This window comes from Eulemur rufifrons, chromosome 14, assembly GCF_041146395.1.
Source record: "Eulemur rufifrons isolate Redbay chromosome 14, OSU_ERuf_1, whole genome shotgun sequence".
NCBI classification, from domain to species: domain Eukaryota; kingdom Metazoa; phylum Chordata; class Mammalia; order Primates; family Lemuridae; genus Eulemur; species Eulemur rufifrons.
The window spans coordinates 21,556,907-21,575,783 of NC_090996.1; the positions used below are offsets into that span (position 1 = coordinate 21,556,907).

The window sequence follows — 18,877 nt, forward strand, 5'->3', positions numbered from 1 at the left end:
TCTTTTCTTTTCTTTTCGCATGCTTACTCTCAAACCCAAAAATTCCTCTGAAAAAAATTTTTTGAAAGAAAAAATTGTAAAATGCTTGCTGCTGTCCTTTTATTTTTAAATAATAAAAAGTGGGGGCAATCTAAATGTCTGTCAGTAGGTGACTTGGTTAATGATTATATAAATAATAGTATATTTATACAACTACATGCTATAAAAGCATTTGAAATGATCCTGCAGATTCATACTTACTGGCATGGAAAGATAACCATGTCACACTGTTAAATGAAATTGCAAGTTATAAAATGGTATATAAATCACATCATATGTACTCTATACACTGATATATACAGAGGTATAAAATGGTATATAAATTATACACATGATTTGTCTAGAAAGGCAAAAAGCAAAATTCTAATAGTGGTTACAAATGTATTAATACAATTTTGGGTGGATTTTTAATACTTTTAGAAGTTTTCTAATTTTTGCACAATGCACAATTTCCATTTTTTTTTTTTTTTGAGACAGAGTCTCGCTTTGTTGCCCGGGCTAGAGTGAGTGCAGTGGCATCAGCCTAGCTCACAGCAACCTCAAACTCCTGAGCTCAAGCGATCCTCCTGCCTCAGCCTCCCGAGTAGCTGGGAATACAGGCATGCACCACCATGCCCAGCTAATTTTTTCTATATATATTTTTAGTTGGCCAGATAATTTTTCTATTTTTAGTAGAGACGGGGTCTCGCTCTTGCTCAGGCTGCTCTGGAACTCCTGAGCTCAAATGATCTGCCCACCTCGGCCTCACAGAGTTAGGATTACAGGTGTGAGCCACCGCGCCCGGCCACAATTTCCATTTTAATTTTTCAAAGAATACATTCACATAACATGAAAAAAAAATACAAAAGGTATATACTAAAAAGTCTCTTTCTTACGCCAGTTCCCCATCCACCCAATTTCATACCCAGGAAACTGTTGCTATTAGTTTCTTGTGTAACCTTTCAGAATTTATTTAGGCATCAATAAGAAAATTTGAATATATATTATTCCTTTCCCCCCTTTTATGTAAAAGATAATATGTTTTTCACTTTGCTATTTTTTAACTGAGCAATATATCTTGAGAACTTCCGATATGAATATATTTTTTTAATCTTCTATGCTGAATTCCACCATGTATATCTTTATTTTTTGTTTACATATTTATTTATAAATGAATTGTTCTTATAACCAGAAAAAATAATAGTATATGATGGGGATGACAATGACAGTAACAGATCTCAGATGTCTCAATGTGGTACAGTCATCATTCTTTTTGAAACAGGTAAATATAAATAACCAAAGCTGATCCTGCAAGAGTCCACATAGACCAATAACCATGGAAAAATGGTGAAGTTAGGAAATATAAGATGTCTTTCTCTCAGCGGCTGGCCTAGAGCAAGAGATGTTGGAGGAGCAGAGACCCCAAACATGTCTGGTGCACCTTCCTCTCCTCTGTCCCACCAGGTTTCTGAAGTGACACCATCCTCTGCCCCTCCTGTCACTTCATTCATTTACTTCCTGGTCACTCCACCTTGAGACCTCCTTCTCCAGCGATCCATGCTCCTAGGTTATTGCAGCCACTTCCATGAATTTAATCGTCATGCACAGGCTGGCGCAATCCACACTCTTATCTCCAGTACAGTTGCTTTCAGCACAACCACCCAAGTGAGGGGAGTGACAACCACCCCAGCAGTGCCGCAGTCGCCAAAGGGAAAGAAACCCGTTCACACAACCCAAGTAAAAAATGGGGTTTTTGAAAGGGTGCCAGGACACCTAGTGGATGTAAAGAGCCAGCAAGACAGCCAGGCTTTAATGGCTACTCTCTCTGCTGTACCCCCAGTCTCCGTGTCCCATCCCAGGTGCCACAGAGAGAACACCATTGGTGGCCCACCTTTGGCAGTGGCTGGGGAGTGCAGTCTTGCAGCAAGTGAGCCTCTGGGAAGCGCGGTTCTCTACAAAGTACTGAGAGGAGGGAACCGTGGGCAGGGTGGATGTTCTTCCCCAGCTCTGGGGGTTGCTGTGGCTGGAGAAGGTGCCTTGGGGGTTTTGTCCCTGCCTAGTTGGCTCAGAATGGAGGCTGGGTGAGCAGGGTGGATGCTTCTAGCTCAGTCCTTAGGTTATCCAGGAGGTCACAGGTGCTGTCAGTAGATTGTGAATTATTTTGATTGGGGGAAATCCTTGGGTATCCCTTGCACTGTGGCTCATCTTCCCTCATCCCAGATCCCCGCCAACTCTCCCCAGTTCCCCTGCTGGATCTTCTTATCCACCCACTGTCACTCCGAAGATGAGATCCATTTCCCATGGCTGCCTCCTACGGTCCTGACGCCTTCGGGTAGAAGCCTGGCTAGACATCTGCTCTGGCCACCATGGCCTCAGACCACAATGGGATCTCCCCAGCCTTTACTTCAGACCCCAGCATCATTCAGGAATGTGGGCGTGGGATGGGGAAGATTTAAGTGCCATCTGTATCTTTGATTCTAACTCATAATAAGGATGGAAGTGTAGGGAAGCTTGTGAACACCAAAAATTCAAGGGCTGGTTTTCTTTGGTAATTAGGAATCCCACTCTTTTGAGAAGTGTGAGATGCTCATCAGTTGCTGAGTTCCATAATCATGGATATTTTTTGAATAAAGTTTTATTTTTAAATCTTATCTTTAAAATTATTATACGGTAAAATAGACATTTTTTATTGGTGTTCTGCTCTATGAATTTTAACACGTGTACAGATTCATGTGACCACCACCAAAATCAGAATACATAACAATTCCCTTTGGATGTCCCCATAGAACACCCCAAAAAACTCCCTCACCAACCTTGTAGCCAACCCTCCCTGCTGCCTTAAGCCCTGGCAACCACTGATTTGTTCTCCATCGTTTTGGTTTTGTCTGCTTGAGAGTGGTGTATAAATGGAAACATACAGTACATAACCTTTCTTTCACTCGGCTAAAGGCCTTCGAGGTTCATCCAAGTCACCGTGTTTTTAAGGAACAATAAACAAAGATTTTTCCATAGGTGATAATATGCAAGTTATAAAATGGTATACAAAAATGAATCAGAATGGTAGAGAAACTTAGGTTTCGCCCTTGGGTAATACGTTAGAGAGCAGATATTGGAACTCATCAAACCTAGAGTCCAGATACAAATTATGTAAAACCAATCCAGGGAAAAAGACCTAAAAATACCGCAGAGCTGGCTCTTTTCCTCCAGTTCTTCACGTCTGCATTTGCTTTCCCCGTGATGTCCCATCCATTTGCAATTGAAATTGGAATCACAGCTTTTTAAACCACCCAGACTTTGTAATGTCAGCCAGTCCCTCCCAAGCTGTTGATGGGCCGTGGCAACCAAATATGACTAAATCGTACACTGGCATCAAAGTCAGTATCTCCCAAGGTGCGGGAGACGCACCATTAGCGGTTAAAAAACCAAATAGGGGACGGGGGTTCACATGACATGAGTTTAAATGCCACCTAATCACATCATTGGAAAACAATTATCTTTCCTTTTCCTTTTCTGTTCTATTCAAGTCTTCTGATTACATCATGGAGAAAGTCTCTGTTAGGTGCTAGAATGTTGTTCACACCTCTCTAATCATTTTTTGATCTCTCCCTGGAACAGAGAAAGAGGCTGCCTCGGGCAGAACAAGGCACAGGCAATGGTATCAGGCCAGAATTGAATTGTTTGGTTTTCACTGCATTTGTTTTAATGACTACTTTCTATTTTTGGCAAGAGATGAGGAGTCTCATTTAGGATGGTGATATAAACTACCATTTTTAAGTAAATGCATTTGAATCAAAGTTATGAGTGGACTTCGACATGATATAAAGTAATTGAAAATGTTTGTAGATAATGTCCAAAAATAAATCGTGAAAATGGCACACAAATGACTGAAGGTTGGGAAATGAGGTGTTAGATTTTGGAAAGAACTTAGATGATCCCATGATTGGGTAGGCTTGTAGACAGATTGCACCAGGGGCAAGAAAAAGCCTGGGTGGGTCTCCCAGCTCTCATACCAGTGGTTCACGCACCCAGACTTTCAATATTGAACATACAGCCATTCCCAACAGACCTCCCTGGCATCAAAGCTTTGCTTGACTTTAAAGAGAAGTGTCATCCCTGAGGCCACCTTGACAGGTATTTGTTCTCCTTGAGAGGTGGCTGCGGTCTCTGGACCACCATCCTAAGTACAGTTTTATTAATGCATAATTTGTATCTGGACTCCAGGTTTGGATACGTTCCAATAGCACCAGATTCTTCCAGGCTGATCTTAATGGTCTAGCCCTGCTCACCCCTAGCCTTCTCATAGCAAGATTGCCTGCTCCGGGTTGGACTCTACCTACAACAAACCACCAGAATCAGAGAGGCATTCACCTTCTGATGGTGAAAATACACCTCTACGCACCTCTACCCTATCCAGGTGGCTGGTGCCAAGAGAAGGAGGGAGAGGCTCCCAGCTGTCCTGAATATATGGCATTGTGAGCTGGGGGCAGTGACTGAGCTGTTGAGAGCTTCTATCCCATGAAGAAGCAATTTAGATAAGCGATGGCATCACAAATTCAACATCCTGCAGAGATTCTGTGGGCAGGTACACAAATGACAATAAGGAGTGGTGGCAATTGGTGGCTCCCTCCCTGAGGTCTACTTTTACAACTCAATGAGGTTCTCCAGCCATGGGCCATTTTGGCTCCAGAGTCTTCTCATCCTCGTTGGCCCAACTGATAATACCCCAGCCTTCCTCACATTGACAAAGGTCCACGTCATGACAGTGCGTGCCTCTTGTCTTCTAGGAACGGCCATCAGCTTAGTGATAAATCACATCTTCTTCAAACACAACCAGGGAAAGGGGGACCCACAACAGGGACAATAAATTTGAACACTGTCTTATTATATTGAATCACTACAACAACCTGTGAAGTAGGAACTCTTGACACCCTCATCTTATATGGGAGAAACCAAACCCTGTAAAGATGAAGCAACCTACCCCATAGCTAATAAGTGGCAGAAGGAGGATTAGAAGCCAACAGAGCCTGTCTCTATGGCCCAACCTCTCCAAGTCAAGAAGGGGCAGATTACAGGTCAACCCAGCCCACAGACATACTCTGTTTGGTCCACAAGTGTTCTACAAAAGTTGTGAATCGGTAAGATGCAATTTATAAATTGAGAGTTCACATTTTTTAAATGCCATATTTCAAGCTTTTTCTGGAAAAAAATAGCGGGGAGATACGGCAATACAGAGATAGCAAAAGAATTGGTTGGGATTGACTAGTGGTCGTCCCCTCTAAATGGGACAAATACCCTCATTTAAATGGGACTTGTCTAAATGGGACAAGTCCCCACCTATTCTTATTGTTGCACAGCCAAATTCATTCATTCATTTATGTGCCCACAAAGTTCCCAAGGATGTTGAGTTTTTGACATGTTCGCTGCTTCCAACTGCTTCTGCACGGGATAGACACTCTCGACAGCTGGGTCACTGCCCCAGCTCATAATGCCTCCTCAGAACAGCTCAGAGCCTCTCCTTCCTTCCACACACTTCCCATCAGCTACCTGGATGGAGACAGGTGCTCAGAGGTTCATGTTTCAGAGACTACCTTGCTTGGACCATTGTCATTTGAATGATGCCCAAATTTGAGTTCCTGTAAATAGCTTTGACATACGTACTTCCCAGGGTCATTTATGCCTATTTCCACTTCATCCTTGGCAAGAAAGAACCATTGAATTAGGTCAAGTTCTTTCTCTGCCAGTGAAATGACCGTCAGGCTGAGATTTGACCAAATTACCCAAGAATTTCTGGTTCATGGAGATGTTTGTGCAAGAGAAGATACGAGAAAGGTGGGGCGGGGGGAGGACTGAAGTAGCGAGTGTGCCACCACAGAGCTTTGCAATGACTCAAGTCATCTTTTACAGAATTAATAATTCAGATCCCACAGTGTTTCAGCTAGAAGTGGCCATAAACTGCAGAGTTTAACCAACCACTTCTGAAAATGGGGATTGATCCTGGGAAATGCTACCTCCACTTTAAGCCATCTCGCCGGAGCGAAATGAAAGCTGCTAGATGATTTCATATCTTCATTAAAACCATCAAAGCAGAAACACACTGCGAAGAGGCTGCCAAAGCCGAGAACGTTTCCCCCATGCTTCAGCAGCTCTGGGGAAGTTGGGGAGATTACGATCCCGACTATCTTGCAGGAAGGCATTACGGTGTCCAGTTCCTTTTGAAGGAAACCACACGCACCAACCCCCTAAATCTGGCAACGTCATCAAGGGGGCCACCTTGTCATGCATGCTGATGAGGCTGGAACAAGAATGAGAAACAGGGTGGTGCATGTTGAGTGACATGTGCCTTTTCTGGGTTGGAACAAAGCTAATTTAACCTTCAGAGGATCTCAAGAGGTTACCTAAGAACTCTGCATTTATTTAAAAGAAAGGGGCCTCAAAGACCCCTAGAGATGGGGACTTTGCCATCTCCCACTGATTTGGGACTGAGAACTCCAAGCTACAGTAGAAATGATGTTCTTTTCTTTGGTTAGTTCGGGGACATCTTGAATTAACAAGATGACCTGTGGAGCCAGGGTCTCTATTGGGAAGTATATTTGGTTCAGACTCCAAGCTGTCACTCGTAAGGGCCTGAAAGATAGCAAGTCCTCGATAGATGCTATCAGTGTCCCCAGCAGCAGCCACACCATTACCATCATCGTCACCGTCACCGCTGCCATCTTTCTTGTCTCCTCTCTCACACCCGGCCTCCACACCATCCCTCAGCTAGTCCTGCAACTGCACCTCCAAGCCGCACCCAGCATCTGCCCCCTTCTCCGGCTCCCTCCACCGTCACCACTGCAACCACCTCCGCAACAGCCTCCTAACCAGTTTTCCCATTCCATCCTCACTCCCTACACGGCAACACAAGAGATCCTTTTCAAACGGAATCTGGGCCAGGAGCAATGGCTCACACCTGTAATTCCAGCACTTTGGGAGGCTAACGCAGGAAGATCACTTGAGGCCAGAAGTTTGAGGCCAACCTGGGCAACATAGAGACCCCATCTCTACAAAAAAAATTTAAAAATTAGCCAATGTGATTATGTGCACCTGTAGTCCCATCTACTCTGGAGGCTAAGGTAGGGGGATCGCCTGAGCCCAGGAGTTTGAGGTTACAGTGAGCTATGATTGTGCCACTGCACTCGAGCCCAGGTGACAAAGTGAGACCCTGTCTCTAAAAAAAATTAAAAAATTAAACGTAGTCAGACCATACAACTCCTTAATTCCACACCATCCGATATCTCCCCATTTGCTCTGAGTAGAAGTCAAAGTTCTTGCAATGGCCTACAAGGCCCTGTGTGGTCTGGCCCCTGCCACCTCCTTGAATTTATTTCCCATCCCTCTTCTCCTTGTACACTCTTCTCCGGCCACTCCGGCCACACTGGCCCCTAGGTTTTCCTCCATCATACCAGCTACCCTGCTGTCCTCAGAGCCTTGGTATTTATCTGTGGTCCCTCTGCTAGAAAGTTCTTCCCCAGATCACAGCATGCTTTGCCCCCTCACCTTTTTCAGGTCTTTTCCCAGATAGCACCTTCTCAGAGAAGACTCTCCTATAACCACCCTGTGTAAAATTGCAATACCCTCCCCGCACCAAGGACTCTCTACCCATCTTCCCTATGTTTTCTCCACAGCGCTTGTCACCATCAGATACAGATATGTTTTCCCTGTTTGTTCACTAACCATCTCCTTCCCACCCCACAGAAAGTAAGCACCATGAAGGCAGGACTTTTGTCTGTTTTATTGACTGCTCTCTCCTCAGTGACCACGCACTTGGCACACAGTAGGTGCTCAGTAAACACCTACTGATGTGAAGACCAAGTCACCAGCATCCATATTCTGCATCCTCTCAGAAGCAGCTGTGACAAACTTAATAAAGGGGCTGGGGCCAGTCGGTAGCCTCAGAACAGACGCACCAATTCCTCATAATCCCCTGTACCTAAGAATAGTCACTCAGCAAGTATTTAGTGAGCACCTACTGTATGCCAGGCATTGTCCTGAGCTTTGGGTATATAGCCACGAACAAGACAGACAAGGTTCCTGCTCTCGGGGAGTTTTGACTCTAGTGGGGAGATGGTAAGTTAAAAAGAAAATGGATGAGATAATTTCAGAAGGCACTAAGAAGTATGAAGTACATAAAGCAAGGTGGCGATGAGAAAGAGTGATGAGCACAATGAGCTAGCTTAGACTAGACTGTGAAAGGCCTCTTAGAGGAGGTGACATTTGAGCTGGAACCTGCATGATGAGAAACAGCCAGACGTGGGATGTTCTGGGGGAAGAGTGATCCAGGCAGAGGACACAGCACGTGCAAATGCCCCAAAGCTTAGGCATCAGCTCTCCCAAAAGCTTCTTTGACCTGCCCTGGTGGGAGCCTCTCCTCTGTGACCTCACAAAGCTGGGAGCTCTCTCTCTCAGCAAGTCTTGCTACTGAATTTCTCTGCCCCTTCCTCTCCTGAAAGGAGAGATTAATTCTCTTTCTCATGTTCATTTCTCCAGGGCTTAGCACAGAGCCTGGAACACAATAGGTGGTCAATAAATGCATGCAGCACTAAGGGTGATGTGAAACAACTTTATTTTGTGATTTGACAGTAATCAGAGGTGAATTCGTGGAACTAATGTATTTAGAAATAGCACTACTATAGGGCCATGCTCTTCGTCAGCCCCCAGAACAATCTTTCTGTCCAAAGAAATCCTCTCTGCCTGTTGAAGCCTGAATAACATACCACCTCCTCCAGGAAGCCTTCCAAAATTCCCCCAATTGGACTCTATCTCCTTTCCATGCCCCCCTTGTACCTTTGTTATTGTACCCATCCCCATCTGATTTGTGTACCAATTTTCTGTGAACATCTCATAACACCACTACACTGTGAAGAGCCCAGAGGCAGGGACCTGTGTCCTATTCATCTCTCTGTCCTCGGCATTGAGGTCAATAAAGGTCTGATGAAGAAATCAATGGCCAATAATGACAACTAGCACTTGTTGAACACCTTCCAGGTGCCAGAAGTGCTCTGAGCATTTTCCCATGCAATTGCTCAATGAATCCTCACAGCAGCTGGACACGGCAGTCAATGTGATTCGTCCCAGTGTACAGACGGAGGAACTGAGGCACAGAGAAGCAAGCAGTCGGTGGACACACTCCTTGCAGGTGGTGGGGCTGAGATTATAGCACATTGCTCTGATCCCAGAGTCGGAGCTTTTCATCCCTGTGCTGTGTCTTTATCTCCATTTTGAGTGCATCTCATTCGTGCCTTTGGAATCGGGGCTGCTCTCTCTCCCTCCAATAAGATCTGTCTTTTCGTTGCTTCCTAAGGAGCCTGCACCACCACAAGGCACTGCTTTAATGCCTGTGCGTCTCTCCACCAGCCTCAGGGCAGATCTGGGGTTCTAGGACCCAGGGCATACCCTGAGCTGGCAGGAAGCCACCTCCCCATCAGTGCTGATGAATATCTGCCTAATTAAAGGCAAGTCTGAGGAGCCCTGGCCTCGTAGACACTCTCTAAGTTGCCTCTGTTAACAATATAAGAAATCCCTGGCCAGGCATGGTGGCTCACGCCTGTAATCCTAGCACTTTGGGAGGCCGAGGTGGGAGGATTGCTTGAGCTCAGAAGTTCGAGAAGAGCCAAAGCAAAAGCAAGACCCTATCTCTACTAAACATAGAAAAATTAGCTGGGGGTTGTGGCATGTGCCTGTAGTCCCAGCTACTCGGGAGGCTGAGGCAGGAGGATCGCTTGAGACCAGGAGTCTGAGGCTGCAATGAGCTATGATGATGCCACTGCACTCTAGCCTGGGTGACAGAGTGAGACTCTGTCTAACAAAAACAAACAAAAAATATATATACAAGAAGTCCCAGGGACTATTTTCCCCAGTGGAGCTCCTTTTACACAGTTTTTTTTTTTTTTTTTTAAGAATACAAAGAAATTACATTGTCTTCTGCTCTTGATTCAGTGAAATTAAACTGCTTGAGAAAGCAAAACTGACACCCTGACCTGCCCTATGTTTAAGCCTCCTGTCACATTTTGCAGAAAAAAAGAAAAGGTACTTCGCATCCTGAGATTTTTAAAAAAGGGACATCCTGTCTCAAAATAAAAAGAGAAAGACTTGAGTCCCTTTCCCATAAGTTGCTGACTCCTTAGTGAAAACAACTTTATCTCTGAGTTCTGCGACACCACTGATGGCTGCAGATATGTAACAACCTACGTAGACATGATTATGGTGGAGACGGCTGGGTTTCCACCACTGAGAATAATGAAGAAACCCCCACAGTGACCTTGTGGCTTTATTTTGTCCTTTGAATGCCCACTATGCCGTTTATTCAGGGAACCTAGTCCTTGGGAAGGCTAGACTCCCTTGTAAATATTGCAAATCAAAACACTTCTCTTCATGCTCATATTTGTTCTGAGTTTTCCTTTGGCTTGTGTCCTTCGATCATTAACAACACATCAAAGGAATCTGCAAAGCTAGAAACATCCTTGGGTTTACTTAAACGGGATTTTCTGCACACCCTAGCAATGTTTCCCATGATGTCGGTTGTGTACCTCATCTTGGTAATTTTAGGTGCTACGTAGACCTACTAAATACCACCGGATCACATCATGAGAAAATTTATTATTATCTCTTTTCCACTTCACTTTCATTCCTTCTAGTTACAGCAAGGAGAAAAGGTCTCACATTGATATTGATATTTCTTTAACTGCTCTTAGCACCGTCCCTTAATATCCCCTTTTAAACAAAGATAGAGCATGCTGCAGGCTTAGAACATTCCAGCCACATTATAGAGCAAAAATTCAATAACCCTGTTTTGTTTTTCAATCGATTTATTTTTATGATCTCTTTCTAATTATAACAAGTGATGCTAGTTTCCCATTAAGGGTGGTTTTAAAATAAAGTTGCTTTTAAAAAATATTTATTTTACCCATACTTGCATGGCGTGTGTTCGGTTTACAAATGCACAGCATGTCTTTAGAAGGATGCACCGAAACAGGTACCTTCTGTGGCTGCTTCTGGAAAGAGGAACTTCACGGCTAAAACATGAGGTAGGAAGGAAGGGACTCATTTTCACTGAGTGTCCTTTGCCACTTTTGAATCGCATTATACGAATATGTTAATATTATCTCTTCTAATACATACAAACTGAAGGAAAACTAAACCCTGTTCTTTATGAAAAATTACAATTTTTTCAGGAATTAATGTAAACAAAAATATGAAGAAAAATAACAGTAGAGGTTGTGCCAGGCTTTGGCAAATATCATGAAGGTAGTACAAGAAGGTCTGAAGTTTGGAAAATGCTGCCTCCCAAAGGACCATACTATTGCTTGGAAGACACCCCCAGTTTTCTTTCTTGGGGAGCATTCGTGGGAGCTGGTGACTGTGGGCAACAAGATGGAAACATACGAGCTCCTCTGATTCAGAAAGCTTAGGAAGACACACTCACCTGACTTGTGCCTGGAAAATCCATATGGTGTGCAAGCCCCAGATCACCCAACCACAGCTCTGGCCCATGTCCCCAGGAAGGACTTGCTCCATCATAACTCCCTGCCCCCTGCCCTCTCTGCTGAGAAAGCTGCTAGGAGCGTGGCATTGGACCAACAGCCCAGCTGTGTGGCTTGACAGGCAGCAATTACCTCTGAAACGCAAAGTCATTTCCACTCGCTGGTGGCTTTGACCCACCTCGTCAAGCTGCCCGTGGACTACACAGCACTTCAGCCCATCCGCACAGCCCATTAAGAGAACAAAGTGGCAGCAGCGCCAGCCTACAGCAGCCTGGCACCAAGCCTGGCAAATGGTAGGCGTTTGACAAATAAACAGATTAACCCGCCCCCGAGTTAGCGCTGAAGGAGGCAACAAGTCCCACGGTTTGGGCTGCCTGCGTGACCTGTCAGTCCCCTTCAGCCTGACTCACAGCCTGCGTGCTTAGCTACCCCTCGATCCCCGCCTTCACCCCCGCTGCTGAGCCCTCACACATGGAGATGGTGTCCCCTGCCCCCTCCAAGTCCTCTGGCCACGGATATGGATCAATAGGGAGCTATGTGCTTCCGCTGCCTTCCCACCCACTCTGTCGCTCAATCATTCAGGAATGATTCATGGAGGTCTAACCAAAGGACAGAAAGTTATTCTACAGTCCTGCTCACCCACTGCACGGCACATTACCAAGCATGCAGGTGACAGCACCTGTTGGGCACCGACTCTGCTCTGAACCTATTGGGGACTTTTGGCTGTGCCTGCAGCCATGTGGGAGGTGCAGCAAGTGCCTCTCGACAGCAGCCCGTGAAGAACATGCCCAGCACAGCCTCTTGTGATCTCCTGGTGAGTGTCAGCACCACCCCTTCCCTAATTTTAGGACAGATGCTTTCAGGGAGATGGCATGGGTGACATTCAAAAGTCTAAAATGAATCTGGCTCCTTCACCAATCCGAAGAGACTCCTGCTGCCTACAGAGGTGAAGCAGGGTCTAGTCGCTGGCTCTTTGGTAGGTCCAGTGGGTGTCAGGGAGGGCTGGGGAAGCCGGGTCTTCCAGCCACGGGGCACTTCTGGGGAGGGGGTTTCCAACCAATATGGAAGCATCCTATCTCTGTCTTCATATCTCTTGAATCCAAGCCACCATCCATCACAAGACACCTCCTAGTTTCAGAGATGTTAAAATAAACATGCTTCTTAGAATCCCTAAGTGATATTTGCACATTCTCACATGCAAAGCAGCCTTAACGATACGTGTGGCTGGAAAGCTCTGGGGTCACTGGGGTCTTCTCCACCTAAATACCCACGTACCAAGACTTCTGGGCAAGGCTATTCTTTATTGCAAGCTCTTCTTCTGTCCCTCTCAGCTCCGGAGGGGAAGAGAAACCAGCTCTTCAAAAAGCCTCCTTGAGCGATGACAGCTCTGCTTGCCCATTCTGAATGTTCCTTGGTGCCTGACAAGAACTGTACATGTACTGGCACTAACTATTCTATCTACAGCGTGCTGCGAGGCTGACACAGTGCTACAAGACAAATGGGGGATTTATGGACTCGGTGGTTTCATTTAATCACAGTGTGTGACATCCCCTGGACCAAGGCAGTGGAAATTCCTTACAAAGACATTAAGTCTGCATAGACAGTGCCACTGTGCATGCGAGTGCACGTGTGGGGTGAGCACACACATGCATCTGTGCACACCCAGTGAGCACAGACGAGTCTGTTTCATGTGTTGATCAGTTTGTTAAAAGATAGTAAATAAACCCTTCTGCATTAACTACTTCAAGCAGAAGGCCCCTCACCGTCTGCCTTTGGTTTTATTTCTTCTTAAAGTTTGCCTTTCCAGAGTTTGGCTTTGCCATTAGAATATAATTTCTTGATTGAAATGAACTGGATAATATGATAGATCTTATTCTGTGCTCTTTATTCTCTTTCATACTTACACTGCTGCCTCTGGGGCAAATAACGTGTCTTCTTTGCCTTATACCATCCCAAGAACATCATTGATGCTGAACAAATAAATAACCAGAGTTGCGAAGTGAAGTTTAAAATTTATAGACCAGGCTCATCTATCAAAATTTGGACACCAGAGCACAGAGTCAATTATCAAGTATTAACTTGCTCTTGTTGGCATTTCAATGCCATCTTCCTCTCTTCACATACTCCCTTTGCCATACAGAACACTAGCAAAATTGAGAACACTTTAGACAAAGCTGAGCTTCCCCTATGACTCTAAAAACTACTGGATATGGTACTACAATACTTACATCACTTTATAAAAGATGAGGGCCCTGAATAGTCTGTCTCTGATCCTACCCTTAAGGCCCAGCTGCTACCTTGGTGAGGAAATACGGAGAGGGGAACCCAGGCCAGACACGTAGGTGCAATACGCATCAGAGATGGCATCGCAGAAAGACAGCCGTGTGAGGGAGGCCACTGCAGAGGGCAGGGCCCTCCTGAACTGGGCTGGTTCCCAATAAGGGGCTCAGGCTGGGGGCAAGGAAGGTGCAGATTCCGTCTCCTGGTCTCTCTGGCTAAAGGTGTCTCTCTGGCTGTCTCATTCTGCCTCCAGCTTTATCTCCACTAACCCACAGAAAGAAGCCTCTTCTTTGGGTTGAGGATAAAGCATTTGATTTTTCCACTATCTGGATTTGGGCCACCTAACCAGGAAGTTATCACCAGGGGCTCCAATGTGGGGAGATCAGAATAAGATCCACTGCCTGCAACTCTGCAACGCCACCCTTGGAGAGCAGAGTCCACTACAGTGGGTGCAAGGGTTCTTTGGCCATGTCTGCCCAGTGCATGCTGGCTTTATGATGGCGAGCTGAGAAATGACAAGCGCAGTGGGTGGAGAGAGGAACATCCTGTCACCCCGCCATACCTTACTCATGGAATTCAGGAGTGAGAACATGGGTTTTACAGATCCCAGAAATCCCCATCATTTCTGCAATTAATGCATATGATTTGAGTGATAATAAAGAGAAATACAGAAAAATGTTCTATACAAACAGAGAAGTGTTCTGCAGATCATAGAAACAGCATCCTAATGGGGCAGTATTAGCTTGTGCAGAAATGGCAACCCACAACCTAAGCCCTTGACTCTGGGGGTGTAGATTTGCAGCTGACACAAGCACAAACCACACAGCCCTTTCCTGATGCTGTGGGCTCCTCAGCCTTCCTGGGTAAGTGGTGGGGAGTGGGCAGCTATGACCAGACCTCCAGGCTAATCTTTCTTTTAGAAAAATAAAGGGGGAAAAGGTGGTGGTGGGGGGAGTAGAGGGAGAAGCGGAGCTGTCAGTGTGCTTGATGTTAAATAAAACCTTCCAAGACTCAGCTGAGAATTTTAGCAGAATCCAAATGTGCAAAAAAAAAAAAAAAAAAAAAAGAAGAAGAAGAAGAAGAAAAGAAAAAGAAAGAAAGAAAGAAAAGGCATGGCTCCCATCTCTAAGGTTCACAGCTAAGCTGGCTTAGAATCACACATGCCAAGGTTAAAAATATAAAGCAGCCATCCCTGAATGACACGGGCTCCGGGAAGGGAGCCTGAGGTGTGTTGTTTGGGGGTGGAGGGAAGAGAGTCTGGGTTCAGAGTACAGATGTTTATTGGAGGGCACACTGTCGAAAAGCCAGATGCTCAGAATTTTGCTGTTTTGCACTTAAAAGGCACTTGGCATTGGCAAAGGGTTTCATAATGATCTTCAGATTTTCCGTCGAGGAAAGCCTGGCCTGCGTTTGAACGTGGCCGCGGCTGACCCACCCAGGTCAGCTCTGCTGTTCCATGCACTTGCCTTCCCCACCCTGGGGTCCGGCTCAGACACTGTCCTCACACGCCTAGATGGGGCACCTGTGGGTCACAGCTGGAAAAGCACAGTGGGCCATCAGTATTGGCACAGAGCCCAAACTGCCACGCTGTGCCACCCAATTCCACTAACCAGACATAATGATGCTGGGGCCACCCACAGGCCAGTTATCCCCTGCTTGGATCCACTGGAGACAGACTATGTGTCTGCCTCCTGAGGACACTGCACATACCCCATTCCTTGTCCCCACAACCACAACCCCTGCAGACCAGAACCAAATGGCAAAGGTGACCAGTTGGCCCTGTGGCTCCCCTTTTTTGTGGGCCCCCTCTGATGAGCTGAGGGGGGTCTTCTTTCTAATGAAGTTGTCCTTTGTACAATATGCTTAGGACCTCTGCTGCCTGAGCAGCAGATAAAAATAAAAGAAGTAGCCTCAGCTACTGTGTTAGCTGCCATGTTACCCCTCCCCGATACCATCACTATGCAGATGTTTCTAGAAAGTCTTCAAGGGGTCAGGTGAATGGTGAGAATCCTGTGACCTGTGTGTTATGAGGAGCCCATAGGTTACACCACTCCCAGAGACACCCTGACTTGGCCCACGTGTAGGTCAATCCTACACTTCCGCACCATCCAGGCCTTGGGCGGCAGATGGGCATTGAGGAGAGGAGCCTGCACCTTACAGAACTCCAGTCTGTGCCCAGACACCACCAGCAGGGATCATTCTCATCCCTTTCCCGGCACGTGGTGGGAGAGTGGACCCTGGCCAGCCCTCCCCAGGGGTGCCCACCGGTATTCTAAATCCCACACCTTGGCCACCACTTAGAAGCACCAACCAACCAATGTTAAGTTTTTTTTTTTTTTTTTTCATCTTTAAAGCACTTTAGAAAAGCCTTGAGGGGCAGACAGGACAAGGACCGTTTTCCTGCCCATTGTGATGGATGAGAAAATAGATGGGAGGGTTTAAGGAACTTGCTCCAGCTAAGTGGCAGAGCTGAGACTCGAATCGAATCCAGGGTTCTTTCCACTACTCCAAGACCACTGACCCTGGGCCAGAGCCACTGGGGGCTGCCAGCCCCCTAGAGCAGCAAACACCTGGAGCTGGCATTGAGGTTCCCTAAGGGATCTTTCCCACCCAGAGACCTCTGGGGACGCCCTTTCATTTGGCCTGAACTGTGGGGACCTCTCCCAAGCAGAGCCCCATCCCAGGGGGTCTCTGTCCTCACTTTCTCTTCTCAAGGTCCTTCAGGTGCCAGGGACCAGGAAAGATCTAGCGAGCGTCATTATAGGGTCGTGCTCAGGCAGCACGTGTCCTGACTCGCCCCCTCCTTGGGCACCCTGAAGGCTGGACACGGAGCCAGCCCTCCAGCCGGCACTTAGGTTTGACGGGAGAGCTCCCTTCCCTGCCAAGCGACTCTAGTGGCGACAGGGAACGCCCTTTGCAGTTCAAGAAACTGCGTGTCCGTCTAGATAATCACTGGGAAGTTCTGGGTAAATCCGTCTGCTAGAACCCCCACCCTACTCCGCCACGTGTCAGCCTGAACCCACACAACGAGCGGGGTTACAGGGAAGAGAAAACGCAGGCGCGATGGCCCTGAGGATGGATCCGAGCTCCGGCGCACGGAGTGGGGCTCCCCCTCCTCACCTGTACCAGTCCAGCCCGCGGCCGTAGTTCCTGTCGAAGAAGTGGGGCTCCGTGCCCAAGGCCCGCACGTCCGGGTGCACGCGGATAAACTCCAGCACGGCCCGGGTGCCCCCCTTCTTCACGCCCACGATGAGGGCTTGGGGCAGCCGCTTGGTGCCCAGCTTGGGCGAGCCGGAGTGGTTGGAGCCCGAGAGGCGCGAGGCGGGCACGGCGGCGGCGGTGGCGCTGGGCGCGCTGGGCTCGCTGGGCGTCGGCCCGGGGGGATCGCAGGGGCGGGACTTCTGGAGAAGTTTCTGGCCGCCCGCACTGGGGCCGCGGAGGCAGCGAGGCGCGCCGAGGAGGCGGCTCCGGCCGAGGTCGTCGCAGCAGCACAGGAAGCTGTAACACAGGTAAGTGCAGGACAGCGACAGCGTGAAGGCGAAGAGCAGCCTGCGCGCCCTCCGCGGCTGAGGTGGCCCCGCGCGGCCCAGGACCCTATAGGCCATGGCTCCATGGGCCCGCGCCGGGGGTCATGGTTTCCGAGGGGGCACCGGCGGCGGAGCTGCTGTGGCCCTGCGGTCGCCTAGAGGGCTCTCGTGGCGCTGCCCTGGCCGCGCGGGTCGGGCGTAGGGGGCGCCGTCTTCTCCGGGCGCTGCTGGCCGGGGCGCGCACCCTGCCCCGGGATCCCGGGGGCGGCGGCTCCTCTGGGAACAGGCGGCTGCATTTCCGACATCTCCCGGTCCTGGGCGGTGGGGCTCCGGGCAGCAGGGCGGCTCCTGGCGCTCCTCGGCTCCTACGTGCGCCGGGGTCGGAGCGCGCCCCGTGCCCGAAGCCCCATTCCTGGTCCTCGGAGCGCCGCGCACGGAACGCTCGGCGGCGGCACGGCTGTGCGGACTGGCGGGTGGGCCGGACGGTGGCGCTGGCGCCGGCTGCGTTCTGGCTCCTCGGGAAATGCCGAGCGGAGCGCGCTGCCGGCTCTATTTAAGGAGTCGCCTGACGTCAGCCACGCGGGTCCCCCGAGCCCGCGCCGCGCCCGGGGACCTGGCTAGTCCCCTGCGCCCCCACTGTCTTACCCCTCCCAGAGACACACCACCCCAGGCCCTCCCCATGCAGGCTGCCTGCTGAGGAGCCCCAGGCCAGCTTGGGGCGGTGAGGGGAAGGTGTCAAGCCTTGTACTCTCCGCCAGGAGGCTGGACACCCCCACTACGCTGGCCTGTCGACACCCAGGGGTAGAAACCCAGGTCGAGATCGCGCGGACATCCAGACCAGACATAGACCCAGGCGCAGACTCAAGGACCCTGAGCTGATCCGCGGTCCCTCCACACTGATCCACACACACACACACACACACACACACAAACAGGAGCACGCTCACCCTAACCTGGACACACCCCCACACCCGCACGGGGACGAGGGGGAGAAATTCCCCAACCTGGGCCTAGAAACACGGACAGGGACACTCCCTCACCCTCCCCCCGCCTGCTCCCCCCAACCCCCTGCCATCTCGCCAAATGCGCACACACAGCCCAGAATCGGACCCTGAGCGCACGCACGCCCAGGACTCGTACACGCTGTAGACGGGATGGGTGGAGGAGCTCAGCGTGATTCCGTGACTATTCACCGAGCTCCTTAGCCCCCCGCACGCTGACTCACACCCAGGCAGCTTGCTCTGTCTCACACCCGTGAAGCACGCACTGTCAACCCATTGTCACTCCACCTCTCCCCCGGCCTGGCCCGAGAGCAGCCCAGAGCCGTGGACTCCGCGCCTGGCGGGCTCCTGTCCTAGCAGCCGCCCCCTGGTGGTGGACAGCTCCCCGGGGAGCTGTCCAGGGTACAACGCGGTCCCTGAGGGCCAGGGTGCCTTGGGCTTCTTCACGCAGTGGCGCTAGGAGGAGAAAACAGAGGACAATCTAAGTGACTGCCTGCAGGACAATTCTCAGTGACCGTGCCCAGAACAGGCT

At 48.8% G+C, this 18,877-nt stretch overlaps 1 protein-coding gene across 1 annotated transcript in view; it reads right to left on the reverse strand.

Moving 5' to 3' along the window:
* Nucleotides 1-17,872, reverse strand: part of HS3ST2 (heparan sulfate-glucosamine 3-sulfotransferase 2) — a 76,751-nt gene extending 58,879 nt beyond the window's left edge. Inside the window, exon 1 of the mRNA XM_069486566.1 lies at nucleotides 16,938-17,872. Coding sequence (XP_069342667.1) covers nucleotides 16,938-17,422 — 485 coding nt within the window. The 5' untranslated portion in view covers nucleotides 17,423-17,872. The remainder of the gene's footprint in view (nucleotides 1-16,937) is intronic.
* Between the last annotated feature and the right edge of the window lie 1,005 nt (nucleotides 17,873-18,877).